This window comes from Anopheles gambiae, chromosome 2, assembly GCF_943734735.2.
Source record: "Anopheles gambiae chromosome 2, idAnoGambNW_F1_1, whole genome shotgun sequence".
In the NCBI taxonomy this organism is placed as follows: Eukaryota; Metazoa; Arthropoda; class Insecta; order Diptera; family Culicidae; genus Anopheles; species Anopheles gambiae.
Window position 1 is genome coordinate 101113544 of NC_064601.1, and position 17410 is coordinate 101130953.

Sequence of the window (17410 nt, forward strand, 5' to 3'; positions counted from 1 at the left end):
TTTGTTCTCGGGGCAGGGATTTAGTTCGTACAGGTTTGCCTGCCAAACGATGGATCGTAGGCGAAGCTCGTGATCGGTTTATGGCTTGCTGTTTGTGTCTTAATGCACCGGGATTAGTGCATTTTATGGTTCATGGTATTATATTGTTTTTGACACAAAAGAAGTGTCGTTATTGATCAACCGGATCGAGATTTCTGCAATGATCAACATGGAGTCAAAGATCAGATGTTCTATTGTATATGTATATCTTTTTCTATCGATCTGGATTTAAAGAACTTGCTATAAAACTGTATATTGCGATATCTTCTAATAAATGAGAAAAGCTCGTACTTAATTTAAGATTCTAAAATTGAACCTAATAATTTTAAATTTTACAATATTAGACAAAAGTAAAAGTTATTTATTATTATTTTATTTTATTGAATTTGTAGAGGATGTAAAAAAAAATCCAATTTTAAATTAGGCTCACAACACAATACACGACAAAAACAATTAACAAAAAAATAGGTAGTTCTGCAATAAAAGTTTAATTTAAAGTAAATATATTATTTTTAATCAAATTCAACTTTAGCAAAAAAACATACAAATAATTGCACAAAAACCTGAATTAGTGTAACAGTGTATCAAGCACAGTACCTTCTTGCTATAAAATACTACTGTTGCCTTTGAGGGAGCTATAAAATCTGCAATAACACTTAATGTTTCGTAGAGTAAAAAGACTACTGTAATTCTTCATTAGTAATAGCAATCAGATACATTCAGAAGGTTTAACTTCTTCCTGGTATTATTTCTGTAAGTTTATGTTCACCATTAAAATTGAGCTCTACGTCATGTTGAAAGCCTTCATACATGGATTACTATAAAATCGCTTCAAATGGTGCAACCAGATAATTTAAGAACTGTTAACAAGAAATTGTTAAACTTCTACACGGCTTAGTGCTATAGTGTCTTAGTGATATCTAATATCTATGATGCGTCTTTGGAGGGAAGTGATCGTCTAATCTTATGTCCTATAAACCAGTATGAATAAGTTTGACTAAGCCAGTAGTTGTAGTAGCAGCAGCAACAGCAGCAGCATCAGTAGTATCAACACCAACAACAGTTTTATCAGTCTCCGCTACACAATCCGAGTTGTATTCCATAAAACCCTTCAATATACTAAGCTCTATAATCGATCTTCCTTCCCTAAATCTACAAAAACAAAACAGATGCCCGTAGCTGTACAACCTGTGACACAGTATTAGCAGAGCTAGAGCACATCGACGATGATACCGATTCGTTCGGTGTCGACTTTGTGAAAATCAACGACAAACGACTCGCAAAACAGTATGGCATCACCAAGTTCCCGGCCCTCACCTACTTCAGGTAATTCAGCCCTTACCCAAACGCCGCCAAAAGTATTCACTTGCTAACACACCTGTTCGATCATCCCCATTCGCAGGGAGAAGGAACCGATCATCTACGAGGGCGACCTCATGGATGAGGCCGGTGTGCTCGACTTCCTCACCTCCCTGGAAGCGATGGATCTGCCCGACCGGATCGAGGAAGTGAACGCCAAGATTCTGTCGAAGATCATCGAAGACTCCGACTACGTTGCGGTGCTGTTCTGTAAGTATTGCCGTGTTCTTGCCTGCTCGGACGTTTCGCGTTTCGATCACGGGAATGCTGGCCAACTTTCTAATGCAGTATGCGGGCCGTACTGCACATCACAGTCGTTTTCACGCTCACGCAATTTGAAGTAGTAGTTTTGAAGCTGTACAGTATTCGTGTGTGTGTATTTTGTATTTACCAAAGAAAATTGTAGGATAGGACACCATTGCATTATGCACTTCACTGTTCGTGTACACTCACTTGTTTCAATTAGTTTGTTTCTCAAAAGCTCTTCTTTGCGCACGCGCGCGCGTCCACACACACCGGGTTTTGTGCATACAGTTGTGTAGTGTAAAATTAAAACAGTTTTGTAGAACATTTCATCACATTGTACAATGCTCATCCGCGCACCCAGATCTCGGCATCGTTTCATCTGATAAATAACCATTCTACTACCATTGCCCCTTTCTATAGGATGAAGTGGTGCGTTTTTAGCACCAAGAAGACGACCGAGGGAACCAAATAGCAGCATAGGCACCCTCAACATTCTTACCAATTTGCAATCTTTTCTCTCTTGTAGTGTATTATTCACTGGCCATGCCAGTGCTAGAGTTTAGTGCTGTGTAGACGCTGCCTCTCGTCGTCTTCGTCCGAGGATCACTTTCGCCACATTTTCACCCGTAATTAATCTTGTACAGTTATTTCATTTTTGGTAGCCACCACCACCACCACTATAAATATCTCATCAGCGTGAAGTACATTTCCGTACGCTTAAATTCATGTTTCGCATTCGTTAGCTCTTCGCCTTTTTCTCACATTCTTGGTTCGCTGATGGTTTCACTGCCGGTCGTCGAAACGATCAGGAGGAGGAATAAGCGATCATGTGTCAGATTGTATTTAAAATTATCTTCTCATTTCTCGCTCGTGGCCACTGTCAGTTCGTTCGCGGAAGTAATCGAGTTTAATTTTACCCATTTTGATGCGTTTTAAAAGCAGCAAAGGATGCCTTTTTATATCATTCATTTTTCTTCTCTCTTTTTTTTTCTTTTCCACTTTTCACTCACTTTTTCGCCACTGACCGCGTGCGTGAATTACTATTTGCGTGGCGGGATGCACGCTGCACGATCAAATTGCACTACCGGGTGCGTTTGGGTACCTGTTTGTGTGTGTTTGTATGTGTGCTCATATTGTACCATTTTTACGCACCGATTGTATACTACACCGCACCGATGACACACACAAATTCCAACCGGATTTTCCCGGGACTGGTGGAACATTTACCTTGCAAACGCACGAATCAATTTACTGAATTCCAAATACGAATGATACCCAAATCCCAAAAACCCTAAAAAAAACCCCATCTCGTACGAAAACGCACACATTCGTAGGCACTGATCACGAAAACTGCCCACCCGGAAACAACAGTAAGTGAAAAAAAATTAAATAAATAGAACAAGTCTCTGTTAATAGCTGCTGTTCAACGATCCAAATCCAATCCAACCTCCGCCTCGCCCCCGGCTGCGTGTTTTGCCAGCAGCAGCTTTCCTTCTTTTCTTTTCTTTTTTTTCCTCCTCTTCGCTACCAAATCGTTTTGAATTTGCCTCCGTTTTATTTCTGTGTTAATTCTATACTTTTCTTACGCCTGTTTTCTATTACAAACGCTCCCCGGCCTGGCAACAGTTGTACTAGGACTAGGGGGTCGACCCGACTGCAATGCCCCGCAAGTGCTTGACTTACATGCTGTCTTTCGTCCTTCTCTGTTTCTGTCCCTCATTTTGTCGCTGTGTTTGACAACTGTTTATCGTGGAGTTTAATGTGTTTTGTCGTTCTTTTCATGTTGCGTTCTCTTTACACAACATTGTTTGTACTGTTTCGTTTCATGTTGTTTATTGAGTTTCATTTATATTTGTGGTTATTATTTTTTACATTACTTTATTAATGTTTTCTACACAAGGAAAACATTTTTTACATTCATATTTTAGTTCTTTAAAAGATTGTATTTCTATTTCGAAATTATAAATATTGTACTATAACGAAAATTATATATTTTACATTCCTTATATTCTAATTTCATTTACTTATTTACTCTTGTCGTAACTGAAGATCATCATTACTCAACTTACTAACACGGCTTTGACATCTTTATGTGCTGATGCATGGTGTTTTAACTGTCACTTTTAATCATCAATAACACTGTAGCTATTGGGAGCTACCACCTACCCACGGACATAAATAAAAGTACAACAAATAAACAAACAACTGGGCTCAAGCGTTACAGCTTCCTGCTGTTTGCTGCATTTCAAGTGCATTCCAACAAATGTAGCTGCTTGTTTATATTTACATTAGAGTAACATTATAATTATCATGTTGCCCTCCAAAAAAAAAAAAAACAAACATATTCCTCCACCAGACAGGAGCCTAACATAAGTGGATGATCACGTACGATCGCTTCTTAAAACCATTCAAGGTTAACCCAGCCAAGTGAAATGTGAGTCACGGTTAACCGAAAGTGACAAACATCGCACGCCCTCGGGATGACACGCGCTGCACGGGCAGACATGCGTGACATCTTCGGGCGGGCGAGCAGAGGAGGATCGGCCAGCTTCTCCAGCTACCCCAACATCACCGCGTATTTGATGGGATTTTTGGGATTTTAAAATTAGTTCATCGCTCGTACTGCACCGAGCTAAGAGAGAGAGCGAGTGTGTGTATGATTATTATTAGCTACACCAGGAGGGTGGTTTGGCCGAGAAGGCAAACGCATCACTTGACCAAGGGGCAACCGATGCACTTCTCGCAGCGGCTTCTTCAACGATTTGTTCAACCGTTTTGGTTGTTGCAGAGCGATTTTGTCTTCAGTAGAATCAGAAACAAACATAGAAAAGGTATGATTCCTTTGATCCTAAGCAATATGTTATTCACACGTTCTCAAAAAAAAAAAATAATAGCCCTCCTTGGCCCCATAAAACTCCTCTCCGATGACTCAGAATGAGGAGAATTAGTTTCATTAGCTTGCAAAAGCATCACTCAACACTTACTCAAGGGCAAAATGGCTATAGTTTGTTACTTGGGGCGTGTTTTGTTTGTCCTCCTATGCTCATCGCCTATTTTTATCATCCCCTTTTTGCCGTTGGTGCTGTTCAGTCAACTTGCCAGTATGAACTTGCCAGTTTTGAACGATTTATGTGTTTGGTAAGGAATTCTTTATCTCTGTACATTTTGGGGGAATTTTGTAAGCAAGTTAAAAGAAAAACTCACAAAACAAGAAACTCCATTCGCAATGCTTTGAATTATTCATCCAAGATCAATCGACTTTGAGGTGGATTTGATGATCATTGATCCTATTTCCATCAACTACAGATTTTTGCATGATCTTAACGCAAAAGAAATCCGATTCGAAGATTAACGCGCTCAGCGGCCGTTAGGGTATAAGACAGGCGCACCAGTATCAAAGCACCGTTTCGCTTTCGGTTCGCATCAGTTAGCAGTTAACGATGATATTAATGAAAACATGCACTTTTCCCGTAGGCGGTAGAACGGCAGCCAAATGGCTGTGTGTGCCTATACTTTCCTTACACCCCTCAACACACGATGAGGTTGTCGGTAAAGTCTCCGCTTCGCAGTGATCTTGAGCGGTACGGGCAAACCGTGGTGAGTGTAGGTGTAGGTTACCTTGAATAAACACACGTCCATTCGGGAGCTGAACTACTCCTCCAACTACCTACACTCCATGCTCTAGGGTTGTAAAAATGAAGCGAGAATAGCAACTCCCAACCTAGCATGTACGGGGTGGCACTGTCCTACCGCACTTACCCCCGCATACTGGGCGCGCGTGGGAGAACTTGAGCGCACCTCGTTTGAAATTACATCACACACATGGAGCGGTCGGAATTATTTTTAATCTTCCGTAACGATCGTAACAGGCCCGAAGCGCCATCTAGTGGCCGCCCGTACATAGATTACAGTGTGGCGTGAAGTGGGTCTGTTTTCCCATCCATGCCAACGAGCCGTGCTTCAGCAGGTTGCTGTAGGTGGTGCCTCTCGTCTCGTCTGATATTTCTTTTAGGCCGGTCCTGTTTGTCCCCCAGTAGTTAGTGGTTTGTTTATTTGTTCGTAAGCTATTTGTGTGCTCTCGAAAGTCCTGCTTCGGTGTTTGGGTGGGTTAATCACTATTGTGTTGTTGCTGGCTTGTTTTTTGCTGTTGCGTTTAGTGTGTTTGTTGTTCTGTTGTTTGATTTGCTTTTGCTTCGGTACGATGAAACACAAACCCACGCTCGATCGCACCAAAGGAATAAGCTGCTTGTTTTCCGCTCACTTTAGTGTTTGTTGGGGCAAAAATGTTCACATTGCCTACATTGCATGCTGGAAGTATCGTACTTTTCTTGTATATAAGAACCGCCACCTTTCCTTAATTTAAGGGCCATCCTCAATTTAGAGAATGAATCTATTATGTTAAGAAAGGTTCTTATACACGTGAAACTACGGTACCACATTCCCGTGTAATCCATATCCATATCTTTCTACCAACTGTCAATCCTCTTCCACTATGGCAACAATATTTGCCATCCCTTCTATACCTTCCAAAGAACAGCCTCTTCCAAGTATCAATAGCAACAAAAAAAACCTGAAACTAATCCCCAATTTTGCATCCTCACCCTCACCAGACAAGCCGGAATGCAAGAAGTGCATCAAGGCGCTGCAGGAGCTGGAAAACATCGACGACGAGGCGGACCAGCTGGACATTGGATTCGTGAAGATTCACGACGAAGATCTGGCCGAGGAGTACAACCTAGGCCCACTGCCAAAGCTGGTCTACTATCGCCACCAGACTCCGATCGTGTACGAGCGTAAGTGTTACGCGTTCAGCGCCTAACCGCTGATGATCAATGTCAACAATTCTGCCTGTTCGCTTACAGACGAGCTGCAGCGTGAGGAGGACGTGCTGGAATGGCTGGTCGAGAACAAGGCCACCGGTGACGATGATGATGTCATCGAGGAGGTCAACGCCAAGACGCTCAAGACTCTGATCCAGAACATCGACAATCTGGTCGTGCTGTTCTGTAAGTATTCGACCCATCATAATCCTTTCCGTAAAGTGTAGTTCCACCTTATTAAGCAATTAATCATCTATTCCACCACAGTCGACGATGAAGATGAAGATTCGGAAGCGGTGCTGGCAGAGTTGGAAAACATCGACGATGACTGCGCCAAGCACGGTATCCAGTTTGTCCGGATCGACGACCCGAAGGTCTCGAAGGAATACGGCATCGATGAGGTAAGCTAACGTACAAGTAGACGTACAACCTTCACGTCGTCGCCGTCGTCACAATGACGCAGACCATCCATATTAGATGTGTGTGCGTGTGTGTGTACGGCTGCGTCCGCGTCCTGGTAATGGTCTGCGAGTTCTTGATGGCGTTTAAAATTAGAACACACTTGAAACCGAACGAAACCAAACCAACCGGAGCTGATACGGGGGTATCGTCAGCCGGCGCGAAGATATTTTTAGTGCCACCCGCCCACCGTTATGGTGCGATCGTTCGGTGGACAGCCACCTTGCTGATAGGTTTTTTGATACCATCGAGAGCAGTTTATTGAAACAGCAATTTCCGTGGTTTTCATAACAACTTGTTTTTTTTTTGCCCGCAGGTCCCAGCGATCGTATACTTTGAGAAGCAGATCCCCAACGTCTACGATGACGATCTGACCGATGAGGAGGAGATCCTGGAATGGTTGCTCTCGCAGCTGGAGAAGGACGAGATCGAGGATGTTACCGACGAGATGCTGGACAAGCTGATCAAGGAAGGCAAATCGATCGCCGTTCTGTTCTGTACGTACACTTCAAAAATGATTCTTTGGCTTGAGGTACTAAATTTTGGACCTATCCGTTTTTTTTTCTTGTTAGATGACAACAATGACAAGAAATCGGAAAAGGTGTTGAACGAGCTTGAAAACATCGACGATGAGTGCGATCAGCTCGGCATTAACTTTGTCAAGATGGATGACGTCGAAGAGGCGAAGGACTACGGTGTCACCAAGTTCCCGAAGCTGGTCTACTTCGAGCAGGGCATCCCGACCGTGTACGAGGGTAGCCTCGAGCAGGAAGAGGACGTGCTGGAGTGGCTGGAGCGTCAGACTAGCAGCGACGAAATTGAGGACGTTACGGATGAAATGCTGGACATGATCGTGGAGAAGATGCAGCATGTTGCTGTGCTGTTCTACGACAAGGACTCGAAGACGTCCCAGAAGGTGCTGGCTGAGCTGGAGAACATTGATGACGAGTGCGATCAGAATGATATTGCCTTCGTCAAGATCGATGACGACAATGAGGCCAAGGAGTGGGGCATTGAGGAACTGCCTACTATGGTAAGTCCAAGGATGATAATGATGAGTCTTGATCGATCATGCTTATACCGATTGTGTCCATTCTTTAGATTCTGTTTGAGCGCGGCATTCCGCACATCTACGAAGGTGATCTGCTGAAGGAGGAAGAGCTGCTCGGCTGGCTGGTGCATCAGAAGCGTCACTCCGAAATTCCTGAAATCACCGACGAGATGAAGGACAAGCTGATGCAGATGTACGATCACGTTGCTATCATCTTCTGTAAGTAGTTTGCAGCTTCAAACCATTTCGCCCAGCACAGGAAGACGAGAATACAATATCTTCTTCTTTCTCACTCAGACGACAAAGACGACAAGCAGGACATCCGCGTGCTGAACGAGCTGGAAAACATTGACGATGAGCTGGAAAAGGAAGAGATTGTCATTGCCCGTCTCGACAACGCCGAGGAAGCGCGCGAGTACGGTCTCGACCATCTGCCCGCCCTGGTGTACTTCGAGAACGAAATCCCGGCCATCTACGAGGGTGATCTGATGAACGAGGAGGAAGTGCTCGAATGGCTCAAGCTGCAGAAGTACTCGGCCACCATCGAGGAGGTGACGGACGAGATTCTGCAGGATCTGATCGACGATCACGAGTACGTGTGCGTGTACTTTAGCGGCGCGTGCGAGGAGGGTGAAAAGTGCGACAAGATTCTGGACGATCTCGAAAACATCGACGATGAGCTGGATGAGGCCGGCATCATCTTTGTTACCACCGAAGATATGGGTATGTAAGACATTGGAGTGTGAGCATCTGAATCTTTGGAGCATTATGTTGCTGATTTCTGTTTCTGTTTTCAGTCACTGCCAAGAAGTACAACATCAAGAACCTGCCATCGCTGGTGTTCTTCCGCAACAAGGATCCGCTGATCTACTCGGGCGATCTGAACGACGAGGATGAGGTTCTGGCCTGGCTGACCGATGAGGAAACGCTCGAAATTCCCGGCAAGATTGAGGAAGTGAACATCAAGATGCTGGAGAAGATCCTGTCCGAAAACGAGCACATTGTTGTGTTCTTCTGTAAGATCACGTGGCAAAGCAGCGATAATTAAACATTATCCGGTATCATCTAATGACATCAACTCCTTCACAGATCATGACGATGACAAGAAGGCCCAGAAGATCATTGCCGAGCTGGAAAACATCGACGACGAGTGCGAGGAGAAGGACATCGATTTCGTCAAGACGTCCGACGAAGACATCGACAAGGAGTACGATCTCGAAACGCTGCCCGCCCTGGTGTTCTATCGCAACAAGTTCCGCACGATCTACACCGGCGACATGATGAAGGAGGAGGAGATCCTTGAATGGGTGCTGGAGCAGTACAACACCAAGCCCGAGATCATCGAATCGGTTGACCGCAAAACGCTGCAAGTGTTGGTAAACGAGGTTGAACATCTGGCTGTACTGTTCTGTAAGTGTTGATTGTTAGGATCTTAGACTGTGAAATTGATGATAACCTTCGATTTTGCTTTGGATTTCGAACAGACGATGACGACTGCGAAACCTGCCCCAAAATTCTCGAGAAGCTGGAAACCATCGATGACGACACGGACAAGCACCACATCCAGTTTGTGAAGGCTAACGATGAGAAGCTGGCCCACGAGATCGGAATCTTCTCGTTCCCGGCCCTGGTATATTACGAAACCGGTGTCCCGATTATGTATGATGGTATGAATCAATTCCCCTGACAGTTGAAGATCACGTTTGGCAAATGTGAAATATCCATACGATTAATGTTCCAAACTTCTCCAAACACCCTCCGAATTCCTTGTTCCAACAACCTCCTCCTTTTTCTTCTCTTTTCACATTTTCTTCTCCTCTCTTCACAGGTAATCTCAAGAACGAAAAACGCATCTTGCAGTGGCTAATTGATCACAAAAGTAAGAACGGAATTGTGTCCTTAGTTGTATAAGCTACCTACAATGCTAAGTCCGACCGACAGGGGAAATGAACCTTCGGTAGTTCGTGCTCTATCCACAGATTTTCCCCCCCCTTTTGCCATTTTTCGATTTCGTCCCATCGTCCTTGTGCTATCGTTTTTGATCGAGTTTTTTGTTCTGTTATTCTATTATCTCGTTATTCTTTTTTTGTTTCGTTTTTGTTCCACGAGCTGCATCGATCGTATGTACTATTCCCGTACAGAAAACCATTCCTCTACCATCTCAGCTACCAGATAGCATACCATGGCCATGCTAGTACTCCTTTGAACGCTAAGAAACGTCTATACCGTCGCCACTTAATTTCACCATCTTCCAAAAAAGAATACTCATTGCAAAAATTGAGTCCTCGCTTCTTTAAAACCAAACGATGATTGGTGTACTTGCCTCCACTTGTTCCATTTCATTCCATGCCCAGCTCTCAACATTGAACGGCTGAATGTTGAAAGGCTTGAAAGCCATTCCAAAAATACGCTTAGTTTTCCCGAGTTTGCTGCTTTCCCAATCTCAATGCTGCAACCATTAGACATTTTATACTTCAGACTCATACCCCCGTCCCCGTTCATCTGTATCTCTGATCGCCCTGTCTGTCCAATCCGCGCAGGAAAGTACGATATCAAGCAGAAGTACGGCATGGTCAGGGAGCGCGTACCGGTCGTGTTTTCCGATCCGGAGGAGGAAGCCCGCCAGGCACTGCTGCTGGCGGAGGCGCGTGCCCGGGCCGGCGTTCCGGAACGTTCCATTTTGCGTCCATCGGCGCCAACACCAGGCACAACCTCAGGTCGTTCGTTGTTCAACGGGCTAGGTAACACGGCAGCAGGCGCATCAGCTACAGCAGCAGCAGCAACAGCATGAGTTGAACTCTTTACTCGTTTTTGATGGGCTGTCACCACTTTCGTTTCGTATCGTGCACAGTGTTTTCGGTGTTCTGCAGCGTAGTGCTCCGCTCCCGTAGTCTGGATGTTTTGTTTCCTAACGACGCTAGGTGGCACCTTAGATGTTCTTCCATTCTTTCTTTATCAGTTTGCTCCTCTCACTAGCAATTGCCTGATTGAACTAGATCAGTTACTGTTTTGGGTAACTAATAATTTGCCACCACCTATAGCGTAGCGCTAAACGTTGCCGTAAACAACTCCCTGTTAGCGATGTGTAGTGTGCCGAAGCAGCCTTCGCAGTTCGCACTCTTCTGTCGCATGGCGGGTGGGCTCTGTGAGTTTTCTTTTTCTGGCATGTCACGCGTTTTGGTGACGTGTCATCGCTCACAGTCACATACCTTCCAAACACGTAGTCAGATATCTATTAGTATGTTTGCAACAAGAGCCTATCCCCATGCCCTTTCCTAACCCTACCTTGCTCCCTTGTCCGTACGCGCACACCGAACGAACGCTTGTGCGTGAATTGGATTACTACCGTACCAGGTACCTACAGGGGGACCCCTATTGGTGTATATACTAAAAATCGTGATGTTCGTGTCGATGTAGTCTGCACAGTCTGTTGCGTCCTGTCTTCACCGTTGTATCACACATCACTGTGCCACTCATTCGATGGTTGTCGTCGTCGTTGTGGTCGTCGTCGTTGTGGTCGTCGTCGTACTCCGTTGTCTACTACCTTTGATGTTAGAGCTAGTATATGGATAAGGACTTGCTACCATCCCGTAACCTCTATACAAGCATTTTTCATTAAATCCTCCTTTTTCCCTTTTCTTAAACATCCCACCTCCCGCCTTGCCATTCCTCAACACCGCTCATTTCTTCCAGACAATAAGCTACCGAAGCCGAAACTTCGCAAACGCTACACCGACGGTGTGGAAGATCTCGATCGCGAGGATCGTATCGATAAGAAGCGCTCCGGTGGCAAGAAGCTGAAGCCCATTCCGAGGCTGGATGCGGTAGAGCAGCCGAAGGCGCCCGGTGCAGGTGCAGGCACCTCCGGCAAGGACTCCGGCAAGAGCAAGACGACCAAGTCCGCTCCGGCCCCGGCGCCGCCGGCTAGCAAGTCTGGCAAGAGTGACACCGGCAAGGCTGCCCCGTCACCCTCCAAGGGATCCAACGTTGCGAAAAAGACTACCCGTGATGTCGATGATGACGAAGGTAGTTTGTTTCTCTCTCGTTCATCTCTCTCTTTCTCTGTCTTTCGCTCGCTCCAGGAGTTGCTTGTGGAGGAGTCGGTTATGTAGTCGCTAGCTCTCTAACCCTCTCACCCATTGTTTCCGAATGGTAGTTTAACTGTCGTGTATCGTGTTTACTGTGTAGATGTACGCACGCAATCCCGGTTCAGCGCCGGCTAGCTAATGTTTCGATTTTCGCAAATCTTTCTATATCTATCTGTGTTCTTCCTATGTAACAGCCTAGTGCAAAAAACCCATGTATCTATCTAGTGTCGTGTTGTTTGTTTCCGGTCACTGTACATACGTAGCTAACGCTAACACAGATCTCGCAGGAGGGAAGCGAGTTTGCTCTTGTCGGAGAAGATCCTCTGCTTCGATCGTCTTCGTCGCATAGTCTCGTCACTCGTCAGCTGCTGATCGAGCGTCACTATCTGCACATAACCGCAAGTCAAAATATTGCACCAATTAACATCCGTACGATTCTACTGCTCCCTTACTACACGTGGCTGCACGTGGCGCTCATCTGGTTTCCGTCCGCCCGTCGGAAGTAGTTGATAGGAACGTGTGAGTGTATCATCTTGTAAAAAAAGAAAATGGAATAATGGCGTCAGGCTTCAACCCTTCATCACGCTATCCCTCTATTTCCACTCCACTGTCCACTGCAACGAGGTCAGACAGATCTAAAGTGTACAACTCAACCACGAAAGGGCAACTCAAAAATTTACGTACCACAATCATTTATCAACTCAAGCGTTCGTTCCTATTTTCTGCAGTTTTCAAATACCTGTAACTCACTGCGAAGATTTTACAACCTAAACCAAAAACGATTCGTTAACGGATCTTGCGCAGTCCACTCGATCGTTCACAATGCCCAATGGAATGTTTCTGTATATTTGTATGAGTGTGTGTTTGTTTGTTTGTTTGTGAGTGTAATGTTTTTTTTTTGTTTTGTTTCCAATCACTTCCTTCTACTGTTCTGTCATCCTGTCGCTTCCTACTATTCCCTATTTTGATCACCTTCGGAAGTCCACTACCTAGAGATGTATTGGGTCGGGGGCTCACAGTGGAATTCTCGCTTTTAAAGAACATGTTTTGTTGTTGTGCGCAATGTCTCCCGGAAACAACGATTGTTAGGTCGTATGATTTAGCTGACACAATGTTTATACGTCGAAAGGTTTTTTGCTTCACCATGGATGTAATTTATTTCTCCATTCCGGCTGCTCATCTGAACATTCCATTCGTATCCTCTCGTTAACTGCCATAATGAGTACTTGGTTTCCTTGTAGCAATCTCAATACTTTGAATACTACTCGTCAACGAAACAAAAGAAAAGAAAATAAATCTCAAACAGTGTTGAAGGATTCAAAGGCACATAAAAGGATGAACCGTGAAACGACTGTAAGAGCTCTAAATAATTATGCTTATCGTTAGTATTGAAATAATTGTACAAAGTTCAAGTTAATAGTAACACTTCAAACTTCTTTGCAAAACTCGATCGTAAATCACTAATCCAAGTTCACTGTACTTTTAGGATTGGCCACTGCTATTACCGGCACACGGGCTTGACGAACTTAGCAGAGGAGATTATTTTGGGATGATGTTGTCGTTGCGGTTACGTCGTACGCGATCCGGAACCCTGATCCGGGAGTAATGTATCACTGGAGCGAGAAAAAAGAAACGACCGTCAACAGACAAGCTGGAACGAAGTTTCTCCTATACACCACAAACAGTTCGTGTCACCTTCGCAGCTCATCGCAAAATAATCTTGTCTGCTTGTCGACAGCAATCAAGTGTACAGCAAAAAGCACGTGGCCATATCCTAGGTGGACTTGCAAGCTCTTAGTATTCTTGCTCTACTCTTAGTATGTTATTTAAATGTTGCTCCTTGTAACATAAAAGTAATACTATTTAAAATAGTCTAGCAAACACATGTTCCAATGTTTATCCAAACAAGCCAATATCTCCGCAAACAACGAATGAACGGCGGCGAACACCAGCAGCGGAATGTTGGCTCCTAGAATGGCGATCACTCAAATGCTATAAACACACTAAGCGGAGCAAAACCAAACTCGCAGCATACACACTGGCGCGTCCACTCCAAACGAGGAACAATGTAGAAATGTTTGTTTTGTAGTGATTTGGTTTTGTTTACAAAAAACATTTTGTCAGTTAATTCATACCCAAATTAGCTGTTTTCCCCGGGGGGAGAGTGGCATCTAGACTTCAGGAAACAGATCGGTAGTAAAGCAAAAACAAGATGACACCCCTATCTATGTAATGTTAGTCGAATGCGCCTCACGACGGAAGAATTATATTTAGAATTTTTTTTTGTTAATAACAATTTCTTGTTTTCTTCTCTACGAACTGGAACGCCAAGACGAGAGAAGCTCGTTATAGTTCAAAGTTAAACGGTATTGCACATTGCTTCTGAGTAGACAATTTTCGAACATCAAAACATTCGAGCAGTATATTTCGAGCAGATTTAAAAGAATAATAGGCAAAATAGTTTCACACTTCGTGTCAGTGATTGACATCTTGGAAAATGAATCGTTTCTCAAAGAACACTTTCGTTCTATAGTGTTTTAAATTTAAAAATTATATACTTTTGTTGTTGTTCAATCGAATCAAGATCATTATTAATGGTAACGCATCTAATTGCATGCGCTTCTTGACATTAGTGGCTAAGTTCCACTTGCAGTAGGATTTTCAACCATCATCTCGAAGACATTAATGCGATCAAGCTAAGCAATAAACAATCCGCGATGGCGTGTCTGAGAAGCAAAAAAACCCTTCCCCCGGGGGAAAAGAAACTCACTCATTCGAATCTAATTGAATGCATTTAAAGCACAAGCCCCGGCCCATTAAGGATAGCTTCCGAGAAATGTTAAAACCCCCCGCTGCGAGAATGTGCGTCTGAATGTAATCCCTGTTTGATGCCTTCCCGTTTTTTGCGCCCTTTTTTGTGTACCTAATCAGTTTTAAGTCACTGCAAAATCGTAACCGCCTAAGATCGCAATACAAACCAAACCCCACGATCAACGATCAAGTTTGATTCGAACCAAAAAAAAACCAAACAACAACAAAAACTGCCCCTTTAAAACCAAAATCGCAAACCGCTGAATTAGGATTCACTAAATCTGACAAAATGTTTTTTGTATAACACACAGATGACGAATGTTTCTACGTTGGACTGGGACACGCCGGTCGTGTAACAAAGCGGGACAAAAAATCCACCGCCAAGGAGGACGACTCGTTCCGGTGTTGCCCGGCGAAGGTCGAGAAGAACACCCGCGTAACGCAGATGGCAGCGCAGAAGATCAGCCGCCGGGACAGTGACGAGGCGGAGAGCCAGTTCGCCTTCCGGCAGAAGAAGCTGTCGGACGTAGCGGACGCGACGGCGGCCGCCGCGAAGGAAAAGAAGGCGGCCCAGGAACGCCAGCAGCTCGATCTGAAGAAGGCCGGCAAGGGCGGCAGCAGCAGCAGCAAATCGAAGGGGGGCAAAGGTAAAAAGGACGCCAAGTACGACGACGGTGACGATGACGATGATGGACTGTTCGGTAAGCTCGGCTGGTGGTAAGCGGTAACGGATGCGGTTTGCGTAGTTGGCCAAACTACCCTGTACCTCCTCCTCCTCCTTTCCCCCACACACAAACACGTGCGTACCACCCCACCGCTTGCGCCACACAGTCCATCCGATTCGTACCAGCGTTTCGCCCTCGTTCGGACCTTCGGCTGGAGGGAACGCGTCCATCCTTCACTCTCTGTGTATCTCTGTCGAAAGTAATATCCCTGTCAGGGAGGAAACATCCTATTGAGAGTCATGTTACGAACGAAATTATTGTACGTTGCTGTCAAAATTTCACTCAAATCACCCCAAAGAGCTCCAGATTTGTTTCGAGATCAGCAAACAACGCACTGGAAGCGAGGCTGTGTGTTTTTAGTAGGACCCAACCTTCCAAGTACACTCTCTTCCAACCCCTCAAAAAAAAAGAACCGTCTCTTTCCCTTTTTGGATTGTTTCATTGGACTTTCCTCCCTTTCTGTTTTTTTCTTAACCGTATCGTTCTTACCGTTATCATTCAATCATTTGAACTGCTTACTACAACTGTTGTGTTATGTCTTCTATCTTGCATACAGCTTAACGCAACGAACGATAATGGCAACGTGGAAAGCAACCCAAACTTCTCACTCCCCCCTTAGCCTTCCAGCAGTGTAGGAAAGAGACGGTTCACTGCGTTTTTTTAAAACGTGTTTTTCATTTGTTAAAGGGTGTACTGGTTGGGTGACGCACAAAACAGAAGGTAGCAACAATTGACAGCAACCGTACAATCGTTGTGGAGGGCCGAGCAAGTAACATTATGACGTTAGTTAAGAGATGAAAACGAGTTGTCAAACGAGATGATTTAAAAACCATCCAAAATCATGTGAGAAGAAGGTGAGAAATATTTTAATACTTTGTATATAGCAAACAGAACAGATTTTGAGAGGAAGGGAAACAAAACTAAACAAGAAAACGTAGAGAAGCAAAAGTCAAACGCAAAAAGAAGAAACAAAAGTCAAGCAAAATACTTAAAAGTATGAGTAAACATCACACAAGATGAAGATCGAACAAAACTTTCAAAGAATGATGGCGATGAAATGTTTTTTTTATAAAAAACAAACTAACAAAAAAGCAACAAAAATTAACAAAGCAAACAAAAAGCAGAAAACTTTGCTCTCCAATCTATCGCGCTTAGCATTAGACTGAGACGGACGGACAACGAAACGTGTCGTCCTGCCCGTACACACATAGGTGCTGCACGCTTCTGCAAAAACACGCTATCATGTGGGTGTGTGTGTGCTTTTTTTTTAAATATAAATGCAAAACAAAACTAACCGACGGGAAATTAGAAAAAAAAGGCTGTAGAAAAGCTGCACCTTCCTATTGTTACTACAAGCAAACGGAGCACATTTTGACAGAAAACCTCGCACGAATTTAGGAAAAAAAGCAGTACTATTACGGACTATTGCCTATTACTACTACTATTACTATGTCTAATACGTCTACTACTCTTTCCGCGATGTAATTTAGATATGCCTGCGCTCGATGCCAGTGCCAGTACCAGCGCTGGTGGGTTATTATCGTTATTTATATTCTGATATACACACACACAGTACTCTTTTCGTTGTTGTTACCGTTCTTATTTTTTTCTCGCAACTGTTTCACTCAACATAGACTGCAACGTGGTTTTGTCGATAGAGTATAGTAGTAAACACTATTTACCTGTTTATATTGTTATGGCAAAATGCGCTGCGTTTTGAGAGGACGCAGGCAGCTCCCGATCCCGAAAATGGGACGATCACCAACAACTAACCACTGGTTGGCTAACGTTGCCCAAAGTAGGCTTATACTT

General features: G+C 44.2%; 1 protein-coding gene across 8 annotated transcripts in view; it reads left to right on the plus strand.

Annotated features, from left to right (window-relative positions):
• LOC1277063 (uncharacterized) overlaps positions 1-17410 on the plus strand; it is a 31882-nt gene that overhangs the window by 5946 nt on the left and 8526 nt on the right. For 4 of the 8 annotated variants that reach the window (XM_061650401.1, XM_061650403.1, XM_061650404.1 and 1 more), the window contains exons 2-16: positions 1209-1365; positions 1442-1608; positions 2979-3014; positions 6255-6437; positions 6507-6650; positions 6732-6865; positions 7240-7420; positions 7496-7956; positions 8025-8193; positions 8272-8697; positions 8772-8990; positions 9064-9384; positions 9459-9641; positions 9803-9853; positions 11668-12000. In XM_061650401.1, the coding sequence (XP_061506385.1) occupies positions 1209-1365; positions 1442-1608; positions 2979-3014; positions 6255-6437; positions 6507-6650; positions 6732-6865; positions 7240-7420; positions 7496-7956; positions 8025-8193; positions 8272-8697; positions 8772-8990; positions 9064-9384; positions 9459-9641; positions 9803-9853; positions 11668-12000 (3165 nt within the window). The remainder of the gene's footprint in view (positions 1-1208; positions 1366-1441; positions 1609-2978; positions 3015-6254; positions 6438-6506; positions 6651-6731; positions 6866-7239; positions 7421-7495; positions 7957-8024; positions 8194-8271; positions 8698-8771; positions 8991-9063; positions 9385-9458; positions 9642-9802; positions 9854-11667; positions 12001-17410) is intronic. The other 4 variants (XM_061650406.1, XM_316491.4, XM_061650402.1 and 1 more) reach the window with 3 other exon arrangements.